The sequence below is a fragment of the Hemiscyllium ocellatum genome, chromosome 4, assembly GCF_020745735.1.
Source record: "Hemiscyllium ocellatum isolate sHemOce1 chromosome 4, sHemOce1.pat.X.cur, whole genome shotgun sequence".
NCBI classification, from domain to species: Eukaryota; Metazoa; Chordata; class Chondrichthyes; order Orectolobiformes; family Hemiscylliidae; genus Hemiscyllium; species Hemiscyllium ocellatum.
The window spans coordinates 37878783-37900336 of NC_083404.1; the positions used below are offsets into that span (position 1 = coordinate 37878783).

Below are 21554 nucleotides of genomic sequence, written 5' to 3' on the forward strand. Positions count from 1 at the left end.
AGCTTATCTCATTTTAATCTTGGTATTAGCATTGGGATCCTATTCAGATAAACATCTAAACAATTTTCTGGTGTGCTTTATAGTTTCATTCGTATGGTAAGAATCTAGAAACCACCAAAGACCATGCAACCAATTTCTTTAGTCAGTCTTGCAACAAGTGTCCAGATGATTTTTAGTTATGTCTTCCTTTAGCATTGTACTTGTAAATTATTGTATCTTATTGATTTTAAAATCTGCTATCTCTTCTCTGAACATTGATAATTATCCCTTTCCCTGGTACTGGTTGGAAGTCTGACCCAACTATTGATAAATATTATCTAGCAAAGTCCTTGTATCAGGTCATAGAGTCATAGAGATGTACAGCATGGAAACAGACCCTTTGGTCCAACCTGTCCATGCCGACCAGATATCCCAATCCAATCTAGTCCCACCTGCCAGCACCCAGCCCATATTCCTCCAAACCCTTCCTATTCATATACCCATCCAAATGCCTCTTAAATGTTGCGATTGTACCAGCCTCCACCACATCCTCTGGCAGCTCATTCCATACCCATACCACCCTCTGCGTGAAAAGGTTGCCCCTTAGGTCTCTTTTATATCTTTCCCCTCTCACTCTAAACCTCTGCCCTCTAGTTCTGGACTCCCCGACCCCAGAGAAAAGACTTTGTCTATTTATCCTATTATGCCCCTCATAATTTTGTAAACCTCTATAAGGTCACCCCTCAGCCTTCGACGCTCCAGGGAAAACAGCTCCAGCCTGTTCAACCTCTCCCTGTAGCTCAGATCCTCCAACCCTGGCAACATCCTTGTAAATCATTTCTGAACCATTTCAAATTTCACAACATCTTTCCGATAGGAAGGAGACCAGAATTGCACGCCATATTCCAACAGTGGCCTAACCATTGTCCTGTATAGCCGCAACATGACCTCCCAACTCCTGTACTCAATACTCTGACCAATAAAGGAAAGCATACCAAACGCCTTCTTCACTATCCTATCTATCTGTGACTCCACTTTCAAGGAGCTATGAATCTGCACTCCAAGATCTCTTTGTTTAGCAACACTCCCTAGGACCTTATCATTACGTGTGTAAGTCCTGCTAAGATTTGCTTTGTCAAAATGCAGCACCTTGCATTTATCTGAATTAAACTCCATCTGCCACTTCTCCTGTCACCTATATGTTTGGTGTGTATAGTGAGTCAATGCAGATTTGAATTACAGTGATTTATAGTCCACGATGATTGGCACTGATATATAAGAAGTTTAGCTCCAGAAATTTGATGTGAAACATCTATATATCTATTGCAGAAAATCTGATTTTGGAATATGAACAACACTGCCATTAGAGAGTCAGCCAAGATAATGTGGGGCTGGAGTTACATATGGGCCAAGCTATATAGAGTGATATGTTCCCTTCCCTTATCTAACCTGAAGGGCATTTGTAAACTGTGGGCTTCTACAACAAAAACAGCAGCTTTCACACTTAATTGTTTGATGCTGAGTTCAGTTTCATAAATTTTGCTATGTTGCAACTTGGGCTACTGATCTAGCTTCATTGCATACTTTTCATTGTTCGTTAAGCAGAGAGTGTACTGCTTAACTGCTGTGTAAAGAAATGGCTTCAAAATTCAGTGACATGTGGTGGATCGAGGTGACAGCAGTCACTGTTTAATAGGTTCAGTATATTTCAACAGGTATTTAGGATCACGCTTCATCTTCAGCTCCACTTCCTGTTCAATTCCTGTATTCCTCGGTCCATAGAGTACAACAATCTATTTGTTCAAATGAGCAATATCCAACAAAAGTCAGACTTATAGAAACAAGCTAACAATCTGTGATAATATTGACATGTTCACAAGATCAGCTGTCGTAGAACTCCTGCATTCTTTAATGTTGCTGATGGCATGGCCTTTGTTTTTGTTCATTCATAGGATGTGAGCATCGCCTTCAAGTCCACTATTTATTGCTCATCCTTAGTCACTCTTAAGAAAGGGCTGACAGTATCTGCCATGTTGAATCCTTTGCCATAAACAGCAACCCAAGAGGTACATACTATAATAACCTGATTTTAAAACTAAGCAGCTACAGAGGTCCTCAGATAGGAATGGACCTACTAAAAGCCAAGCAGAGGCAAACAATAAACAGGCAGGTGAGGAGAAGTGATGAGAAGATTTCTTATGAACACAGTTTAGGGAATTAGCTAAAAGATCCCAACTGTGAAAGAACTGTTGACATGTTCCAGATTGGCAATTTTGCACTTGTATCATGGATAATGTTATAAATGTTAATGCGTGTTCATTCATGGAGTCTTTTATAACCAGTATAATGTTGTCATGCATCATTTTATATGGCAATGATACAAGTTTAATTTCCTTTCCCTTTTCCATGTAATGTTGCAAGTATTTTTAATAGGACCCTCGTGACAAACATTTTTTTTCAAAGGGCTCCTGTTGAAAATGTTATGTTTGATAATTGATAAACAATGGCATAATTACTGTTGCATTTGTTTCAGCTTGCAGCTCTAGCAGATGCTGCAGAAGAGAATCAGGCCAACTTGTACCAAGTTTTCACCAGGCTGAAAAGTGGCACCCATTTATTCATCCAATTGATTGGCCTGTGGCAAAATTTGAGCCCTGATGAGATGACCATACTGAAGGCTACATTTTTACCACTGATGCAAGATAGTCAGGAATTAGTAAGTACCATGTAAGGTTGTAAAATATATGGTTTCTCTGCAGAGATGTTCATTCTTGAGATATTGAACATGTTGATGCTGCAGATGCTCTCCAAATCGCACTGAGTTTTTGCTGCTGCACTATTTCTCAGAATAGCTTTTCTTAAACAGAGATTCTTGAGTTTAAAATTACCATTGACAGAAATTATTGTTGTCATGTCATGTTTAACTGAGAAATGCATTTAACTGAGAAGTTAAATCGAATTGATATTAGCATCACTTTAAGTACATTTCCCCGCAAGAAAATAAACCAGATAAATAGTTCAAGAAATGGTCTATGAAGTACTTTCCTTCACAAATAATGTATATCTTGACAAGATATTACTTTATGCTCTCGAGAGAAAATTCTCAATAAATGTTCCCTGATTACCCGAAGGTAATTCAATAAAAGTGTAGAATCTTCCCCCCACTGCAATCTTGCTGTCCGTAAAGAGAAAAACTCTAAACTGCAGCATCCTGCATAATATTTGATGTCTCAGTTGATCCTATTCCAATAACATTCAACCCAGTTCATGCATATCAAATTCTTTTTTCTGACAAACTGTTTTATGACCAAAACTCATCCAAAATGCAAAGTCAAAGGTTTGCCACCTCTTTCCAGAATCAGTGGTACTGTTTTGTCCTCAGACTGTGGGTGGCATGGTGGCACAGTGGTTAGCATTGCTGCCTCACAGAGCCAGAGACCCGGGTTCAATTCCTGCCCCAGGCGACTCTCTGTGTGGAGTTTGCACATTCTCCCCGTGTCTGCGTGGGTTTCCTCCGGGTGCTCGGTTTCCTCCCGCAATCCAAAAATGTGCAGTTTCGGTGAACTGGCCATGCTAAATTGCCCGTATTGTTAGGTGAAGGGGTAAATGTAAGGGAATGGGTCTGGGTGGGTTGCGCTTCAGCGGGTCGGTGTGGACTTGCTAGGCCGAAGGGCCTGTTTCCACACTGTAAGTAATCTAATCTAAAACTCATCCGCTTTCCAAGAAGAACTGCAGTCCAATATAAAACACTATGTCGTTCATTTCACAGTGAAACAAGATCATATTCTGTGGCTGTTGTCTAATTGATTACATATAGCAAGCTACTCATGTTCTCCATTGACAAGTATGTTGAATTAATACCTACATTAGATAACTAGTTTCAAATGGAAAATATGCTTCTATTTTTACTGTTAGTTATTTAATTTAAAATCTGCTAAAGTATTAAAGCATGGCACACTGAGGCAAAGCTAACTTATGTTATACTCACTCCAGATGGCTGGTATGTGGATTACACAGTTTTAATTGTTGAAAGTGTTCATGGTGACATTAATATACAAGTTACTTGGCTGACATCGCTGTGGAGTTGTTTAATTTTCTGTTAATCTTTTTATTTGAAATTCATAAGAAATAGGATCTTGCTGTATGGCCCCTATTCACAGTTCAATAGGGTCATGATTGAGATTTCACTTCAGTTCTATTTTGATTCTCTTAGGATCCAAATGTCCACCTGTTTAAATGAGTAATATCCAATAAAATCTATCAGGTTTATGAAAACAGCGAGGGAAATCATGTACAAGATTATTGACATGTTCACAAAACTCTCTGTCGCAGAGCTCCCACACTATTTGAATGTTTGTTTCAGAGTTTGTTACCCATTATCATTTGCCCTTGAGAAGAGAGTACTGAGTTGTGTTTTTTAATTTCTGCAGTCCTTTTAGTATAGTTATACTCATATAGCTGTTTGGGAGGAAGCCCTAAGTTTTGAACCCATATGCCATATAAAAGTGGTGCAATGCGTGGAGAGGACCTTTCGCATCACCTGCTCTTGTACTTCTAAGTGATAGAGATTATTGGTTTGGTTGCTGGTAAAAACTGCTGCTACTGTGTTCCAATCATAGACAGAGTGAATGTTTAATCTGATGGATGCAGTACTCTTAAAGCTGCTTGCTTTGTCTTAGTGTTGAGCTCTTTAAGTGTTGTTTGTAACTGCACTCATCCAGGCAAGTGAAGAGTTTTTCATCACACTCCTGCATTCTAGATGGCAGGCCAGCTTTGAGAGGAGAAAATGTGAATTAGTCACTGCAGAATTCCCAGCCTGGTCTTGTAACCACAATATTTATACGGCTGGTCCAAATAACATTTTTGTCATAGAGATGGGCAGCAGAGAAACAGACTTTTTGATCCAACTCATCCATGCTGACCAGATATCCTAAATAAATCTAGTCTCATTTGCCAGCATTTCGCCCAAATTTCTCTCAACTCTTCCTATTCATATACCCATCCAGATACCTTTTAAATGTTGTAATTGTACCAGTGCTCACCACTTCCTTTGGCAGTTCATTCCATACACACAGCACCCTCTGTGTGAAAAGGTTAACCCGTAGGTTCTTTTTACATTTTTCCCCTCTCACCTTAAACCTATGCCCTCTAGTTTTACATTCCTGCATCCTGGGAAAAAGACCTGGTCTATTTACTCTATCCAAGTCTCTCATGATTTTATAAACCTCTATAAGGTCACACTTCGGCCTCCAGTGCTCCAGGGAAAATACCCCCAGCCTGTTCGGCCTCTCCCTATAGCTCAAACCCTCTAACCCTGGCAACATCCTTGTAAATCTTTTCTGAACCCTTTTGTCAATGGTAACTCTCAGGGCTTTGATGCTGTGGCTTTCAGTAATGGCAATGCCTTTGAATGTCTTTGGGAGATGATTAGATTTTCTCTTCTGTGGTGGTCATTTTCTGGAATTTGTGTGGCACAAGTATTTCTTATCAGATCAGATCGACATGGTCATGGTCTTGTTGCATGCAACCCAAATGCTTCAGTATCAACTGAGTTGTGAGCAGGACTGGCAATTCCACAGTCATTAGCAAATATCTCAGCTTCTGGCCTTATGTTGGAGAGTATGGCATTGATGAAACATCTGAAGATGTTTGAGCTTAGAATACTATCCTGGGGAATCCCTGCAAGTGAGATATTGACATCTAACTCCTACACCATGATCCTTTGCCCAAAAATGACTCCAACCTGTGGAGAATTTCCACCTGAAGGTGAGGCTGAGACAGTCAGTCCTGCTTCTCGACCTGGCAGGTAAACTCTGTCTGGCTAGGGAATTACAGTAGAAATGCAGCAGATATTGATAGCCTCCAGTTGATGACTGCATCCTGTTAGTGGAGATAGCCACTTGTTGACTTATTGCAAATTAGCAATTTGAGATGATGAGCTTCTGTTCAATAAAAATTGTTTTGATTTTCTGTCATATTCCTATCCTCTATAATAAATTCTCCTGTCTGTGCTCATTATGGATCTATACCTGTCCTTGCTAATCTTTTCCTTTTCATATACTTAAAGAAGATTTTACATTCCTCCTTTATGCTTCTCACTTGCTGACATTCATATTCTCTTTTCATTTTCTTTATCAGTTTCTTGCTGAATCTTCTAAGTTTTAAGATTCTAAGTTGCTCCCAGTCCTCAGGCTTACCACTTTTTCAGGTACCAAATAAGCTGTCTGGTTTTCCTTTGTTAGTTATAGTTAATTCACTTTTCATAATGGGTTTTCTGTGTCTTAGAGGAATCTGTAATTATTGTAGACCACATAGAAACAAGAGGCCATTTAGTCTTCTGAATCTGTTCTGCTATTCAGTGAGATCATGGATGATCTGTGGCCTAACCTCCATATACCTGCCTTAGGGCTATATTCCTTAATACCCTTATTTAACAAAAGATTATCTAACTCAAGATTTAAAATAAATAACCGATCTAGCCATTTGTAGAAGTGAGTTCCAAACTCCTACCAAACTTTGCATTTAGAAATGCTTCCAAATATCTCTTGAATGGTCTGACCCAATTTTCAGATTTTGTCCCTAATTCTAGAATCTCCAACCAATGGAAATAGTTTACACTGTCTTTTCCTGTTAAAATTTGGAGATGCCGGTGTTGGATTGGAGAATACAAAGTTAATAATCACACAACCCCAGGTTATAGTCTGACAGGTTGTGCCACTTGGTGAAGGAGCAGCGCTCCGAAAGCTAGTGCTTCCAATTAAACCTGTTGGACTATAACCTGGTGTTGCGTGATTTTAAACTTTTCCTGTTAATATCTTGGAGAATTGTATCAAATCACCCTTGACCTTCTAACTCTTTAGAAAAGACAGGCATATTTTGCATAATCCCTCCTAATAACTTAATCCATGAAGTCCATGTAAAGCCTGTGTTCTTTTACTCCAGTCCTTTAGATATAAAGCCATGTAATACTTGTTTAAATATCAGCTATTGTCTGACTACTATCAAATTCTATACTATTGTTTCCCAATCAACCAATCATAACCAACTTGGCCTCCAGCCTTCACCACTTCTTTTTAAATTTAAGAAAACATTGCAAGATAAGGCATTTTTCAAATGAATCCAATCTGTCTATTCTAGTGGTTGTTAAAGATTCTGTGGTGTATCTGAGGATGAGTAAAGATTTATCCCAGGATCATCCCTCAACCAATAGCAACAGATTCGCTTAAATTACGTTGCACCAATGACATTTTGAAATAATTCATTGACTGTGAAGAGTTTGTTGTAAAGGATTTCTGATCACTTGGAATTAGACCTTTTCCCATCAAGAAAATGAGAGACTACCTGCTTAAAGGAGATTTGGTTTTGACAGGCTGAGGAAATATTCCTTAAAGGGAATTCAAATGTAATTGGTCTGTGAAATTTATCCTGACAGCATTGAAAAGAAAATTGTTAGTGGCTGCCAATAATTAATGAGGAGCTAATAGACAACCTAATATTAACATTCTTTGGAGCCTTCGTGAGAGAAAAGATATAAATTTTTTTTGCGAATTAAAATGTGTTACCTTTAAAAAGATTACCTGCTGCTGTATGCAACTCAAAATAGAGAAACAATTGTTCTTACTAATCAACATTGAAATATCCTTTAGGCTTTAAACATTCTTTAACAGCCTTAATATGTCTCTTTGGTACAGACAAGTACGGTCAATAATAGCGAGACATTCTCTCACTGGTGTGCCTGTCATTTTAAAAGTTTGATAATGTTAATCTGATGGACAAACAACTTCACACATTCTTAGGAGAACAGGCTCAATGCCAGAGACTTGAGAAGGAATAGTCTTCTCTATTTGTGTTCTTTATGCAGACTTTCAGGAGACATGTTCAGTTTAGAACCACAAACAAAAGTGAGTATGTGTATGCACTATTGTTAAAATTCTCTATCAGTCAAACAAGTGGGCTGAAAAACAATGGATCTTTCTCTGACTGTAAGCCATTCAACCATTTGTCTTCATTTATGATTTTTTTTATCCCTTTCTGAAATGATAAGATGCTGTAATCCCCAGTGTGAATAGTTCTTTCCCTTACTTGGCAGAGTGTTTATTTGCTTTTCTGGTTGGATTTAATTTCCCTCTTACAGTGGATTCCCTACTGAAAGCCCACTGCCATCAACTTTATATAAGTAGCCAGGTTTAACTGATGTTTGTCTCAGTGCAGATAATCTGTGAATGTGACAGAGATGATGTGACTTAGTCACGATCATTATTAAGAATTATATGGACAATTGTAGCCTGTTTTCCATTTGCATCTGAATACTATATAATCCATTGCGTTACAATAAACGGTCTATTCTTGATGGTTAATAAAAACTGAAAGAACTGCAGATGCTGTAAATCAGAAACAAAAACAGAAATTGCTGAAAAGGCTTAACATGTCTGGCAGCATCTGTGAAGAGAAATCAGAGTTAACATTTCAGGTTCGGTGACCCTTCCTCACAACAGTAATTTTCTTTTTCTTTAAAGTTTGATACAATGCACCTATTTAAGATGTATTTCATTCACAGTTTTTACTTGGTAATAACTAGATACAGGGAATATTAAATTTGGTTTATTGTCACGTGCTCACATGAGCACAGTAACAAGTTTATAAGTTGCCACTTACGGCACCATCTTAGGTACAAAGGTACCTGGGTACCGAATCTTAGTTACAAAGCAGAAAAATACGGAAAACAAAGTTAAGAAGTTAAATATTACAGTCCTCCTTATTAAAGTGTGTAAAAACAAAGAGATACAGTTAACAGTTCAAGACTACAGTCCGTAAATGCATGGCCATGCTGGGCTCGCACTCCTGATAAGGGCTCAATCTCACTTGCTTTGAACTCGACCGTGCCCTTCCAGCCTGTTTCGGTACCACCGCTGCCCCAGTTTGCCTGCTCCTGCTCTCGCTGCTGGCTGCCCGAGCTCCTGCCTTTGCCTCCGACCACCCCGGGCTGACTACTCCTGCTCCCATTGCTGCATGAAGAAAATTGATGTGGAAGGAAGTTGTTCAAACTTCAGTATGTATTATTATTAAAATTCTCTATATTGGTTAAACTATTTACACTAATGAAATGAGGAATTAAGTCCTTGATTTATTAAGCTATTAGAGTTATCAAATTGAGTCTTAATGGATGATCTCCATTCTGGAACATCACTGAATTGAGCAATTGAGCAAAAGCCACAATCAGGATTTGGCAATTATTTGACAATTAATAGAAATGTAGAAATTGTGAGCAGGAGTAGACTGTTTCACCCTTCAATCCTGCTCCACTAGTCAGTATGATCATGGCAACTCCTGTATACCATATCTTCCTTTTCTCCCTATACCCCTTTGATGCCTTTAAAATCTAAAATGTATCTATCTGTTTCTAGTATACTTTCAGTGACTTGGCCTCCACAGCCTTTAGTGGCAAAAAGTTCCACCAATTCATTACCCTTTGAGTGAAGAAACGTTTAATCTTGGTCCTAAATGGTCTACTCTGAGATTGTGTCCCCGGTTCTAGACTCCCCAACAAGGAAAAACATCCTTTCTACATCCAGTCTGTTCAGCCCTGTTAGACTTTTATATATCTCAATCATAAGAACAAAAGCCAAGTACAGTACAGGAATAGGCTCTTTGGCCCTCCAAGCCTGTGCCGATCATCATGCCCTAACTAAACCAAAAAACAAACCTTCTACCCTTATTTGGTCCGTATCCTTCTATTTCCTCCCTATTCATGTAACCATCCAGATCTCTCTTAAATGTCGCCAACATGCCTGCTAGTTACATACATAAAAACTCCAGATTTGATGAACATGGTTTACCTTTCATAACCTACGGTGACTTTGTCCAGTTCTGTTAATCCTTTCCAAATATTCTGTTATCACGTCTTTTATAATAAATTCTAGTGTTTCCCAACAACTGAAGTTAGATAAAACGGCCGGTTATTCTGTTTTCTCTCTCTCTTCCTTTTTAAATAATGGGATTACATTTGCCACTGTCCAATCTGTAGACCTGCTCCAGTGTCTGTAGAATTTTAGAAGATGACCATCAGTGCATCCAGTATTTCCAAGGACACTTCCTCTAGTACTCTTGGACATAGGTTATCAGGCCCTGATGATTTGTCAGCCTTTAAACCCAATTTAATTTACCCAATATTACTTTGTTACTGATACCAATTTCCTTCTATTCCATCCTCTCACTATACCTTTGGTTCCTTAATTTTACTAAGTGGTTATTTCTGCTCTCCTTTATGAAGGTAGAACCAAAGCATGTGTTCAATTCTTCTGCCATTTCTTTGTTCACATTTTAATTGCCTTGGCTTTAGATTGGAAAGGAGTTACATTTGTCTTCACTAGTATTTCTTCGCTTAACATACTTAAAGAAGTTCTTGTGGTCAGTTTAAATGTTCTGTCCAATTTTACTCTAAGTTTCCCTTCTTGATCGAACATTTTGTCCTCTTTTGCTGAAATCTAAAATCCTCAGCTTACTGCTTTTATGTATCTGATCCTTTGGATCTCATGCTATTCCTAATTTCTATTGTATACCATTGTTGAGCCACCTTTCCTCTTTTATTTTTGCATGAGACTGGAATGAGTAATTGTTGTAATGCATGCAAATATAAGCCATTGCCTTCTTGTTTAGTGCTTTCCCTTACATTTCTATTTGGGTGCCTATTGACAAATCTCAATTATGTTTTCTGTCACTTGGTGTTTCTTGTCTCCACCTGTACAGATTCGACATTATTTTCTGAGCCTTCCTCACTTTTGCCTATATATATTCATTTGCTAACAATGCTACCCCACCTTCCTTCCCTTTTTGTCTGACCTTCTTAAATAATGAATACTCCTGGATATGCAGTTCCTTGGTCACCCTTCAGCCATGTCTCTGTAATCACATCTATACCATAACTAATTGAAAAATATTCAACAGTTGAGTACAATGTATAATAGAAATCTGAACACGGATGTAAAAGATTGTGAATATTTAGCGGGTCAGTGTTTCTGGTAAAGTCAGCTTCTCTCTGCAGATGGCAGTTGTATTTGTATTCATTATGTGGCAAACAGCAGGAGTCTATATTAATGTCAGACGCTTGCACCTAAATTATCTCATATACTGTATAAATACTTATTTTTTTCTGCAGCTAGTATAAGGTTCAAGCCCTTGAAGTCAGTGTAAGTCTGCAACTACGTCCTCTTGTTACTGCCTGTCTGCTGCCCCTTGCAATTAGCTCACCTGAATACTGCTGGATACTTCACAGGTCCTCTCTAATCTGATGCTCTGAAATGAATGATTTTGTATTTGCTGGCTGGTAACATGATCAGCCAGTTTCCTCTTCAACTTAGTAATATTAATTTGAGAAACACCTTAATGAAGAAAATATTTGCATCTAAGTTCAATTCCCACCTATGTGAAGATGTCTGAACAGGTTGAGTACAAATATATTTTTTAATGATGCATCTTAGCATGTATTTTAGCAAACAGTTTTCTTGAACAACTCAAAGAGCCAATAAATGTTTCTGCTGCAATCATCCCCTGACTTGTAGCATTCAAGAGCAAGGAATACTTAAGTTATGCCAGTCAATTTGGAAAGCTTCAATAGGGAAAGAATTTAATGTGTTTTATGAAACTTTGAGCAAAAGTCCTCTGTTTATGCTATTTTGTTAAAAAAAATCAAAATTAGCTCTTTAAAGGCAGAATTATTCACTTTAACAGCAAATAAACTGTTACACAAAACAGCAAACCTATTTAATATTTAAATGACTCCTTGTTATTATAATTCAGTGTTTATAGTCCTTCTCGATTACCATCATTGCGAGGTTAATTGTCCTTCATGAATGTTTCCTTAGGGATTTCTAACTGTGGTATGGCTATGGAAAAATCTGTGGCCAAAGCACCCGCAGGCCTTCACATGCCTTTCTGAGTAGGGACTACCAAGGTAGTAGTGCAACGCTGTTATGGATCTCTATCCATTACCTATTATGATCTATCAGAGCCTGGGTTTAATTGGAGGCTAAATGTGATTCATTCACATTTCTGTTTTTACTATTTGCTGTGGATAAATAGATAAAATCACAAGCGCATCCTCTCTTGATTATTGCTGTATAACAAAAACTACACTTTTCTCAGTTCTCGTGAATGGATGAACTTGGGTTAAAAATGGGATTGCAAATTAAATCATGTGAAATTGAAATTTTGCTTTCCAATATAGTTTCAAAAATGCATACATGACCTGAAATGAAAAGGCATTACTCTAGTCACATTATATGTGATATACACTGCAGTAGTAGGCTGTTTTGTCTGACTAGTCCATGCTGGTATTTATGCCCCATTTGAACCACTTTCCACCTTTTCTCCTTGAGGCTATGCAGTAATCCTCAAACATTTTTCTTTATTATATTTGTCTAGCTTCCTCTCAAATGGACTATTCAAGGGTACTTTATGTGTGTTTACTTTGAACTATTACACTGAATGTTGAGATTCAGATAACCTCTTCACAGTGATGTTCTCAAACAAGGTGATGGCTTAATGCATGTACTCCCACCACTAAAATGTTCAGGCTGAACCCATCTCCACGTGTCTGTGTCACTATGTAGTCATTTTATGTCTAATAAGCTGTTTGTTGGCTCGGCATGTGCCAAAATTGAGAGTTACCCCACAAGCAAAAGCCTGGCGCAATAATTCTCACAGAATATCGTATAATGTTCCAAACACCATCATCACCGTTCATAGCTATGTACTGTCCCATGGAAAGGACAGATCCACCAGAAGTGACAGCACAATAGTATTTAGTCAGAACGGAGTTGATCTGGACGCAGCAATCCCTTTCGGCTGCATGGCTGTGTGTGCTCAGCTACTTTCATGTACAGCGTATTGCAACTGGCATTGGCGTGTCAATCGCAGCACTGACTTCTGCTTCCAGAAATTTCTGCAGCACATGGGCCTTGGTGGCCCACACAGCCAATAAGAAAATTAGAGGGGATACTGCCTGGGGGTCCAGTGATTCTGGACCCATGAAATCTCATGACATCAGCTTTAAAAAAGGCAAGAAACTGCCTGTCGATTACCACCTCTCCTTGGCTGACAAATTAGTTCTTCTCCATGTTGATAGACACACCAAAGTCAGCAATTGCACCACAGAATGTACTCTGAGTGAAAGACATCAATGTCTGTTACCAAGAATAGCTCAAGTAGCACCTTTACTGGTTGAGCTGGCTGAGCCCCGAAGGAAAATGCTGATGGTCTGGACTTGTGGATAGTAGGTGAGGTAACCAACAAGAGGAAAAACAAACTTGACCTCAACCTGACTAATTAACCTGTAGCAGATGAGTCAGTCTTTGACAATGTCAAACGAAGTGACTCCTACATAGGAAAACAAAATTCCACCTGTACATTGATGACAGCTTCTATCATGTATGGGCTTACCACCATACTTAATGGGATAGATTTCAAACAGATTAGGTAACTTGAAGCACCAGAGAGCAGCAGTAGAATTTATTGAACCATTGCTGAATTGGGCAGGTAAATAATACACTGGAGGAGGAGGCTCCACAAAAATCTCCATCCTCAATGAAGAGGGAGCGAAGCATATCTGTTCAAAACACAAGGCTGAAACATTTACATCTATCTTCAGAAGTGCTGAATGTACAATCCATCTTGGCCTCTTCTTGAGGCCTCCAGTATAACAGAGGCCAGCCTTCAACCAATTTGATTCATTCCACATGATGTCAAGAAAAGGCTGAAGACACTGGATAATGGAAAGACTGTGGGCTCTGATAATAATGCAGAAATTGTACTGAAGATTTGTGCTCCAGAACTTGAAAACATTCAATGTGTGGCATCAACCATTTTCTGTGACAGAGAATTCCATAGGCTCGCCACTCTCTGGGTGTAGAAATCTCTCTTCATCATAGTCCTAAGTATCCATATCCTTAGACGCTGATCCCTGATTCTGAACTCTTTCAAGCGTTTTCTACCATTTCAGCAATCAGTCTGGTAACCCTCATTGAACCATCTCCATAGTCAGAACATCCTTCCTCAGATAAGGAGGTGAGTTGTCTTCTTAAATTACTGCAGTCCATGTGATGTAGAGATGGAGTTCCAGAATTTTGATCCAGCATCAGTAAATTAATGTTGATACAGTTCTTAGTAAGAATGCTGTGATGCCTTGAATAGACGGAGTCTGTGGTGACATTTTCATGGGTTTTGACCATTGGGGAGATCACAGTTTGGAAAGTAGTATCTAAGGAGCATTGGTGATACAATAGGACGGAGAGTGATGTGACTAGGGTCCTGAAGTTAAACAGGGAAGCTTTGAAAGTATGAGGCACAAGCTGGCTATGATAAATTGGAAAACATTACTTAAAGGGATGATGGTGGATAGGCAATGGCAAACATTTAGAGAGTTCATGAAAGAACTGCAACAATTGTTCATTCCTATCTAACACAAAAGAAAACGCAAAAGATCACCCGACCATGGCTAACAAGGGACATTAGGCATTATATTAGATCCAAGGATAGGGCATACAAATTGGTCAAACTAAGCACTGGACCTGAGGATTGGTAGCAGTTTAGATTTCAGTAAAGGAGAACAAACAAATTGATTAAGCTTACAGTGGACATACAAATATGAAAGTTTTTATGGTATCAGAAGAGAAAAATATTAGTAAAGACAAATGTAAGTCCCTTACAATCTGAAACAGGGGAAGTTATATGAGGGTAAAATGAAATGGCAGAACAAATAAATATTTTGATTCACTATTTACGAAATATTGGGGGAACACTGTCCAGTAAGAGTGAGGAACTAAAGGCAAAGTACATTAGTATAGAATTGGTATTAGGGATGTCAATAGGATTAATGACCAATAAATTGCCAGGGCCCAATAATCTACATTGCAGAGTACTTAATGAAATGGCCCTAGAAATCATCTTTTTTAATATTCTATAGTCTATGGAACAGTTCCTGTTGATTAAAGAGTAGCTAATGTAATCCCAATTTTTCGAAAAGGAGGTAGAAAGAAAATATTGAATTATAGACTGGTTAGCCTAATATTGGTAATGGGAAAAATGCTAGAGTCTTTTCAAAAAGATTTAAGAGCAGAGCTCTTGGGAATCAAGGATGGGGCTGGACAGAGTCAGCATGGAAAGGCTTTCGATAAAGTCCCACATTAGAGATTAGCGTGTAAAAGTAAAGAATTTGGGATTGGGGCAGTGTTGTGACATGACTAGAGAACTGGTTAGCCGTCAGGAATCAATGTGCAGGAATAAGTGGGTCTTTTTCAAATTGCAGCCTACAAATATGGTATTGCAGGAATCAGTGTTTGGACAAACAGGCTGCTTTGTCCTAGATAATGCTGAGCTTTGTTTGAGCTACACTCATTCAGGCTAATGACATTGAATGACTAATGAGAAAGGTTGAATTCTTTACTGTTGGAGAGAATCCCCTCACATTTTTTTCCCACTGCATACACCTAGATCTCTGTATGGCAGCCGCTTCTGAAAACAGAAGTCAATGTATCAGCACTTTAAGCCACCTGCATGGAAGCTCCCAGCGTAGCCTTGAGGAAACAGTGCTCACCACCACATTTTCCAGGGCAATTAGTGATGAGCAACAAAGCCAATAATCCCATATCTCATGTATGAAGAAACATTGGGAATTCACCCAGCGATCACATTTCTCACTAGTGCTTCGTGTCAAGTGAATGGAACAAAATAATGTTTAATTCACCTATGATGAAACACTGGAAACAACTTCTACACCAGCAGTGGCAAGGAAAAGTCCATTAATTGGCTACATAGGTTTCTCAGTTGACCCATGAGCAAGGGGACTGCTTGATGACTCAATTCCCAGTGTAAAATGCGAGTGAAATTAGGCAGGTGGCAGACATTACAATTTTATGGATTCTCTCTCTTATCCCTCACTAACCCCCATCCCCACCCACCATCTCCTGGCCCATTCCAGAGATGGCTGTAAGATTCCACTCAAAGGCATGATGGAGTATATTTACCATCTAATTGGAAAAGACTCAATTTGGATTTGTAGCTTTTGTTTTCATTAAGCAATAAGTGTGAATGGTCGAAGAGCACAGGCACATTATCAGTGATGTAGACTGAATAGAAATTAGGGCAGAACATATGTACCTGTAACAATTAGATGATACTAGTTGTTCACTTAACTAATTAGTTGTTCAACATTGCGGTACGAAGCAGTGTAGAATTCCACAGTAATCACAGTTAATGACGAGTTAAAACATAGAATATATAATAATACAGCACAGAACAGGCCCTTCGGCCCTCGATGTTACATTGACCTGTGAATTAATCTAAGCCCTTCACCCCACACTATCCCATCTTCATCCATATGCTTATCCAAAGACTGTGTAAATGCCCCTAATGTGGCTGAGTTAACTATGTTGGCAGACAGGGCATTCCACACCCTTACCACTCTGTCTGACATCTGTTTTAAATCTATCACCCCTTGATTTGCAGCTATGCCCCCTCGTACAAACAGACGTCGTCATTCTAGAAAAACGACTGTCACTGTCCACCCTATCTAATTCTCTGATCATCCTGTATGTCTCTATTAAATCCCCTCTTAGCTTCTCTCTGATGAGAACAGACTCAAGGCCCTCAACCTTTCCTCATAGACCTTCCCTCCAGACCAATATCCTTCTGCACGTCCACATTCCCAAAAAGCTTTCCATTGACCCAGTATTCTGCCTTCCTGTGATTCTTCCCAAAGTGAATCACATCACATTTATCTGCATTGAACTCTATTTGCCATCTTTCAGCCCAATTCTGCAGTTTATCCAAGTCTTCCTGCAACCTGCAACATTCTTCCATATTGTCCACCACTCAAGTTTAGTATCATCTGCAAACTTACTAACCCAACCACCAATGCTTGCGTCTAAGTCGTTTATAAAAATGACAAACAGCAGTGGTCCCAAAACGAATCCTTATGGCACACCACTAGTAACTGGACTCCAGGCTGAATATTTTCCATTTACAACCACTCGCTGCACTCTTACAGAATGCCAGTTTCTAATCCAAACTGCTAAATCACCCTCAATCCCATGCCTCCGCATTTACTCCAATAGCCTACCATGGGGAACTTATCAAAGGCTTTACTGATGTCCATCTACACCACGTCAATTGCCCCAACCTCATCCACATGCTATGTCACCTTCTACGAAAACTCGATGAGGTTTGTGAGACATGACCTGCCCTTGATGAATCCATGTTGACTATTTCCAATCAAATTGTTTGTTGCGCGATGATTATAAATCCTATCTCTTATAATGCTTTCCAAAACTTTTTCTACATCAGACGTAAGGCTCACTGGTCTATAATTACCTGGGTCATCTCTATTGCCCTTCTCGAACAAGGCCACAACATTTGCAATCATCCACTCCTTTGGTATTAAACCTGTAGACAACGACGACTCAAAGATCAAGGCCAAAGGCTTCACCATCTCCTCCCTAGTTTCCCAGAGAATTCTCAGAAAAATCCCATCCAGCCCAGGGGACTTATCTACTTTCACACCTTCTAGAATTGTTAACACCATCCCCTTACTAACCTCAATCCTTTCAAGACTATTGGCCGTATCTCCGTCTTCTCCTCAAAAATATTCTCCTTTTCCTGCGTGAAAACAAATGAGAAATATTCGTTTAGCACTTCTCCGATCACCACAGGGCCCATACACAATTTCCCACTTCTGTCTTTGACAGGCCCTATTTCTACCCTAGTCATCCTTTTATTCATCACATACCTATAGAAAGCTTTAGGGTTCTACTCTATCCTACCTGCTAGAGACTGCTCCTGTTCCCCCTTGCTCTTCTTAACACTTTCTTTAAATCCTTGCTAGCTACACTGTAACTCTCCATTGCCTCATCTGAACCATCTCACTTCAACATCACAGAAGCCTCCTTCTTCCGCTTAACAAATGATACAATTTCTTTCGCAAACCACAGTTCCCTTCACTTATCACTCCCTCCCTTCCTGACAGGGACATACCTATCAAAGATATGGCCCCCATCCCTTGCATTTTGCTGCCGCATTCTATGCCTCCTAAGTCTTGCCTAATGGCATTATAATTGCCCTTTCCCCATCTATAATTCTTGCCCTGTGGCATGTACCTATCCCTTTCCATCACTAAACTAAACGTAACCGAATTATGGTCACTCTCTCCACATTGCTCACCTATCACTAAATCAAACACCTGGCCTGGTTCATTACCAAGTCCCAGATCCAGTATGGCCTCCCCTCTTGTCGGCCCTTTGACACACTGTGACAGGAAACCCTCCTGCACACATTGGACAAAAACTGATCCATCTGATGTAGTAGTGTTATAGCATTTCCAATCAATGTTGGAAAAGTTAAAGTCTCCCATATTGACCAGCCTATTCCTTTCACTCCTGCCCACAGTCTATTTGCCAATCCTCTCCTCCACATCACTGGAACTTTGTGGAGGCCTAAAAAATCTCCCAGCAGCGTGACCTCTCCTCTCCTGTTTCTAAGTTCTAGAAAGTCAGGAAATAATCTACTTTCTAAAAGTGTACAAGCAATATCTAAGGCAGAGGGTGGTTTGTTTTGAACCATCATCAACTAATATTGTGGACTAGTTTTATTTAGAGCATAGCCAAATTAAATTTCAGCTGAAAGCGAAGATGGCTGTTTAAATGGAAGAGGTAAAAACAATGACTGCAGATGCTGGAAACCAGATTCTGGCTTAGTGGTGCTGGAAGAACACAGCAGTTCAGGCAGCATCCAAGGAGCAGCGAAATCAACGTTTAAATGGAAGTACAATGCAATGGAAAAAGAGAATCAGTAGCTTGATATGACTTTGTGACTGGAATTTGATGTGTCATATGAAATTCCTTTTCTGCAATTCCAATAACTTAATTATTTAGCCTGAAGTTTTAACATCCTTGTTCAGTTATTGGAAAAGAAATTTAAGGCAACAACTATAAGCAATTGTGTGCTTTGCTTCATAGACAAATTTCAAGCTAATGTTCTTGGTGCATTACAAATGTGAAAGGCTAAAAATGTTTGACTGTTAAATTCTGAAGTGACAGCACCTGGGGAATATGTATACATTAATCATTATGTTCACAAAATTATTATGAACAATTTTATTATCTTATTTGAAGATCTCGACAAATCAACAACGAAATTTGGGCTTTGAAAAGAATTGTTTTTCATATTTAGCACATCTTGTTTTGATAATATAATAAATGTTTGTGTTGTACAATATTAAATTAAACTTTGAATAGGCTAACAAAGGGAAAAGCCTGACTGAAGAGAGAAAAGGCATGTTGCAAAAGTTTTTGATTAATTCTGCGTACCTTTTAATCTTTTTGATTTTTTTGTGTCAAGAAGTGATAGCAACTCAAGCTGTTGACATAATCACGAATAGTAGGTTGGCGGGACATTGAACATGACTGCATGGAAATGAGCTGATATGTACTAACGTAAATAACAGATTCTTAAGGACATTGGACTGATGACTGTCAATTCATCAATCTCAGACTGCCCAGTTCAGTAATCCCTTTAATAGTCTAATAATGCTGTCTGCCCCTGAGTTGTGTTTCAACTGCCAGTCGCTGAGTTGGCTGTTGTCTTAAGTTCAGATCACAGTAGTGAGGTAGTCAGAGCTACTATCCTTCTCTTGAGATGTTATATCACAGCAAATTGTGATCTTTTGAATTATAATCTGTGTTGCAGGCACAAGAAGCAACTGTGTCAAAAAAAAAGGCTCCATCCAAGCATTACCAAATAATTTTTAGTAGTGTTATTTGAAGGATGCATGCTGACTTGGCTAATTATTTTGCTTTCCTTTGAGTGGTCCCATGGGAATTTTTGTGGATCACCAGTTCTGCACTGATTATGGATTATGTATTCAATTGTGCGGTGGGGATTTACCTCACAACTTTTTTTATTCAGTTGAGAGTGCTACTACTAAACCAAATTGGTATGCCTGGCCAGTCTTCCTTATTCTATCAACACCACCAAATCTAACGCCATTCACTTTATTGCTGTTTATGGGGTCATGTGCTCAGAAGAATGTGGTTGATTTGTCTACATAATGACAATGACATAGAATCATAGAGTCACAAAGATGTACAGCATGGAAACAGACCCTTCGGTCCAATCCGACCATGCCGACCAGATATTGCAATCCAATCTAGTCCCACCTGCCAGCACCTGGATCATATCCCTCCAAACCCATCCTATTCATATACCCATCCAAATGCTTCTTAAATGTTGCAATTGTACCAGCCTCCACCACTTCCTCTGGCAGCTCACTCCGTACACGTACCACCCTCTGTGTGAAAATGTTGTCCCTTAGGTCTCTTTTATATCTTTCCCCTCTCACCCTAAACCTATGCCCTCTAGTTCTGGACTCCCCAACCCCAGGGAAAAGACTTTGCCTATTTATCCTATCCATACCCCTCATAATTTTGTAAACCTCTATAAGGTCACCCCTCAACCTCCAACACTCCAGGGAAAACAGCCCCAGTCTGTTCAGCCTCTCGCTATAGCTCAAATCCTCCAACCCTGGCAACATCTTTGCAAATCTTTTCTGAACCCTTTCAAGTTTCACAACATCTTTCCAATAGGAAGGAGACCAGAACTGCATGCAACACTCCAACAGTGGCCTAACCAATGTTCTGTACAGCTGCAACATGACCTCCCAGCCCTTGTACTCAATACTCTGACCAATAAAAGAAAGCATACCAAACGCCTTCTTCACTATCCTATCTACTAGCGACTCCACTTTCAAGGAGCTATGAACTTGCACTCCAAGGTCTTTTTGTTCAGCAACACTCCCTAGGATCTTCCCATTAAATGTATAAGTCCTGCTAAGATTTGCTTTCCCAAAATGCAGCACCTCGCATTTATCTGAATTAAACTCCATCTGCCACTTCTCAGCCCAGTAGTCCATCTGGTCCAAATCCTGTTGTAATCTGAGGTAACCTTCCTCACTGTCCACTGCACCTCCAATTTTGGTGTCATCTGCAAACTTACTAACTATACCTCTTATGCTCACATCCAAATTAGATTAGATTAGATTATTTACAATGTGGAAATTATTTATGTTAATGACAAAAAGTAGTGGACCCAGCACAGATCCTTGTGGCACTCCACTGGTCACAGGCCTCCAGTCTGAAAAACAACCCTCCACCACCACCTTCTGTTTTCTACCTTTGAGCCAGTTCTGTATCCAAATGGCTAGTTCTCCCTGTATTCCATGAGAGCTAACCTTACTCACCAGTCTCCCATGGGAAACCTTGCCGAACGTCTTACTGAAGTCCATATGGATCACATCTACCACTCTGCCCTCATCAAACCTCTTTGTTACTTCTTCAAAAAACTTAATCAAGTTTGTGAGACATGATTTCCCATGCACAAAGCCATGTTCACTATCCCTAATCAGTCCTTGCCTTTCCAAATACATGTACATCCTGTCCCTCAGGATTCCCTCCAACAACTTGCCCACCACCGACATCAAGCTCACTGGTCTATAGTTCTCTGGCTTGTCCTTACCACCCTACTTAAACAAT

At 39.4% G+C, this 21554-nt stretch overlaps 1 protein-coding gene across 7 annotated transcripts in view; it reads left to right on the top strand.

The window, feature by feature from the left end:
- The window catches only part of bbs9 (Bardet-Biedl syndrome 9), a 562903-nt gene that overhangs the window by 302662 nt on the left and 238687 nt on the right, over positions 1–21554 (top strand). For 6 of the 7 annotated variants that reach the window (XR_009643699.1, XM_060822953.1, XM_060822956.1 and 3 more), the window contains exon 19: positions 2513–2695. The exons of the other annotated variant lie outside the window; for it this stretch is intronic. Coding sequence is in view for 5 of the 6 variants with exons in the window: in XM_060822953.1 (XP_060678936.1) it covers positions 2513–2695 (183 nt within the window). In the remaining variant the exon portion in view is untranslated. The remainder of the gene's footprint in view (positions 1–2512; positions 2696–21554) is intronic. 7 annotated transcript variants of the gene reach the window in all.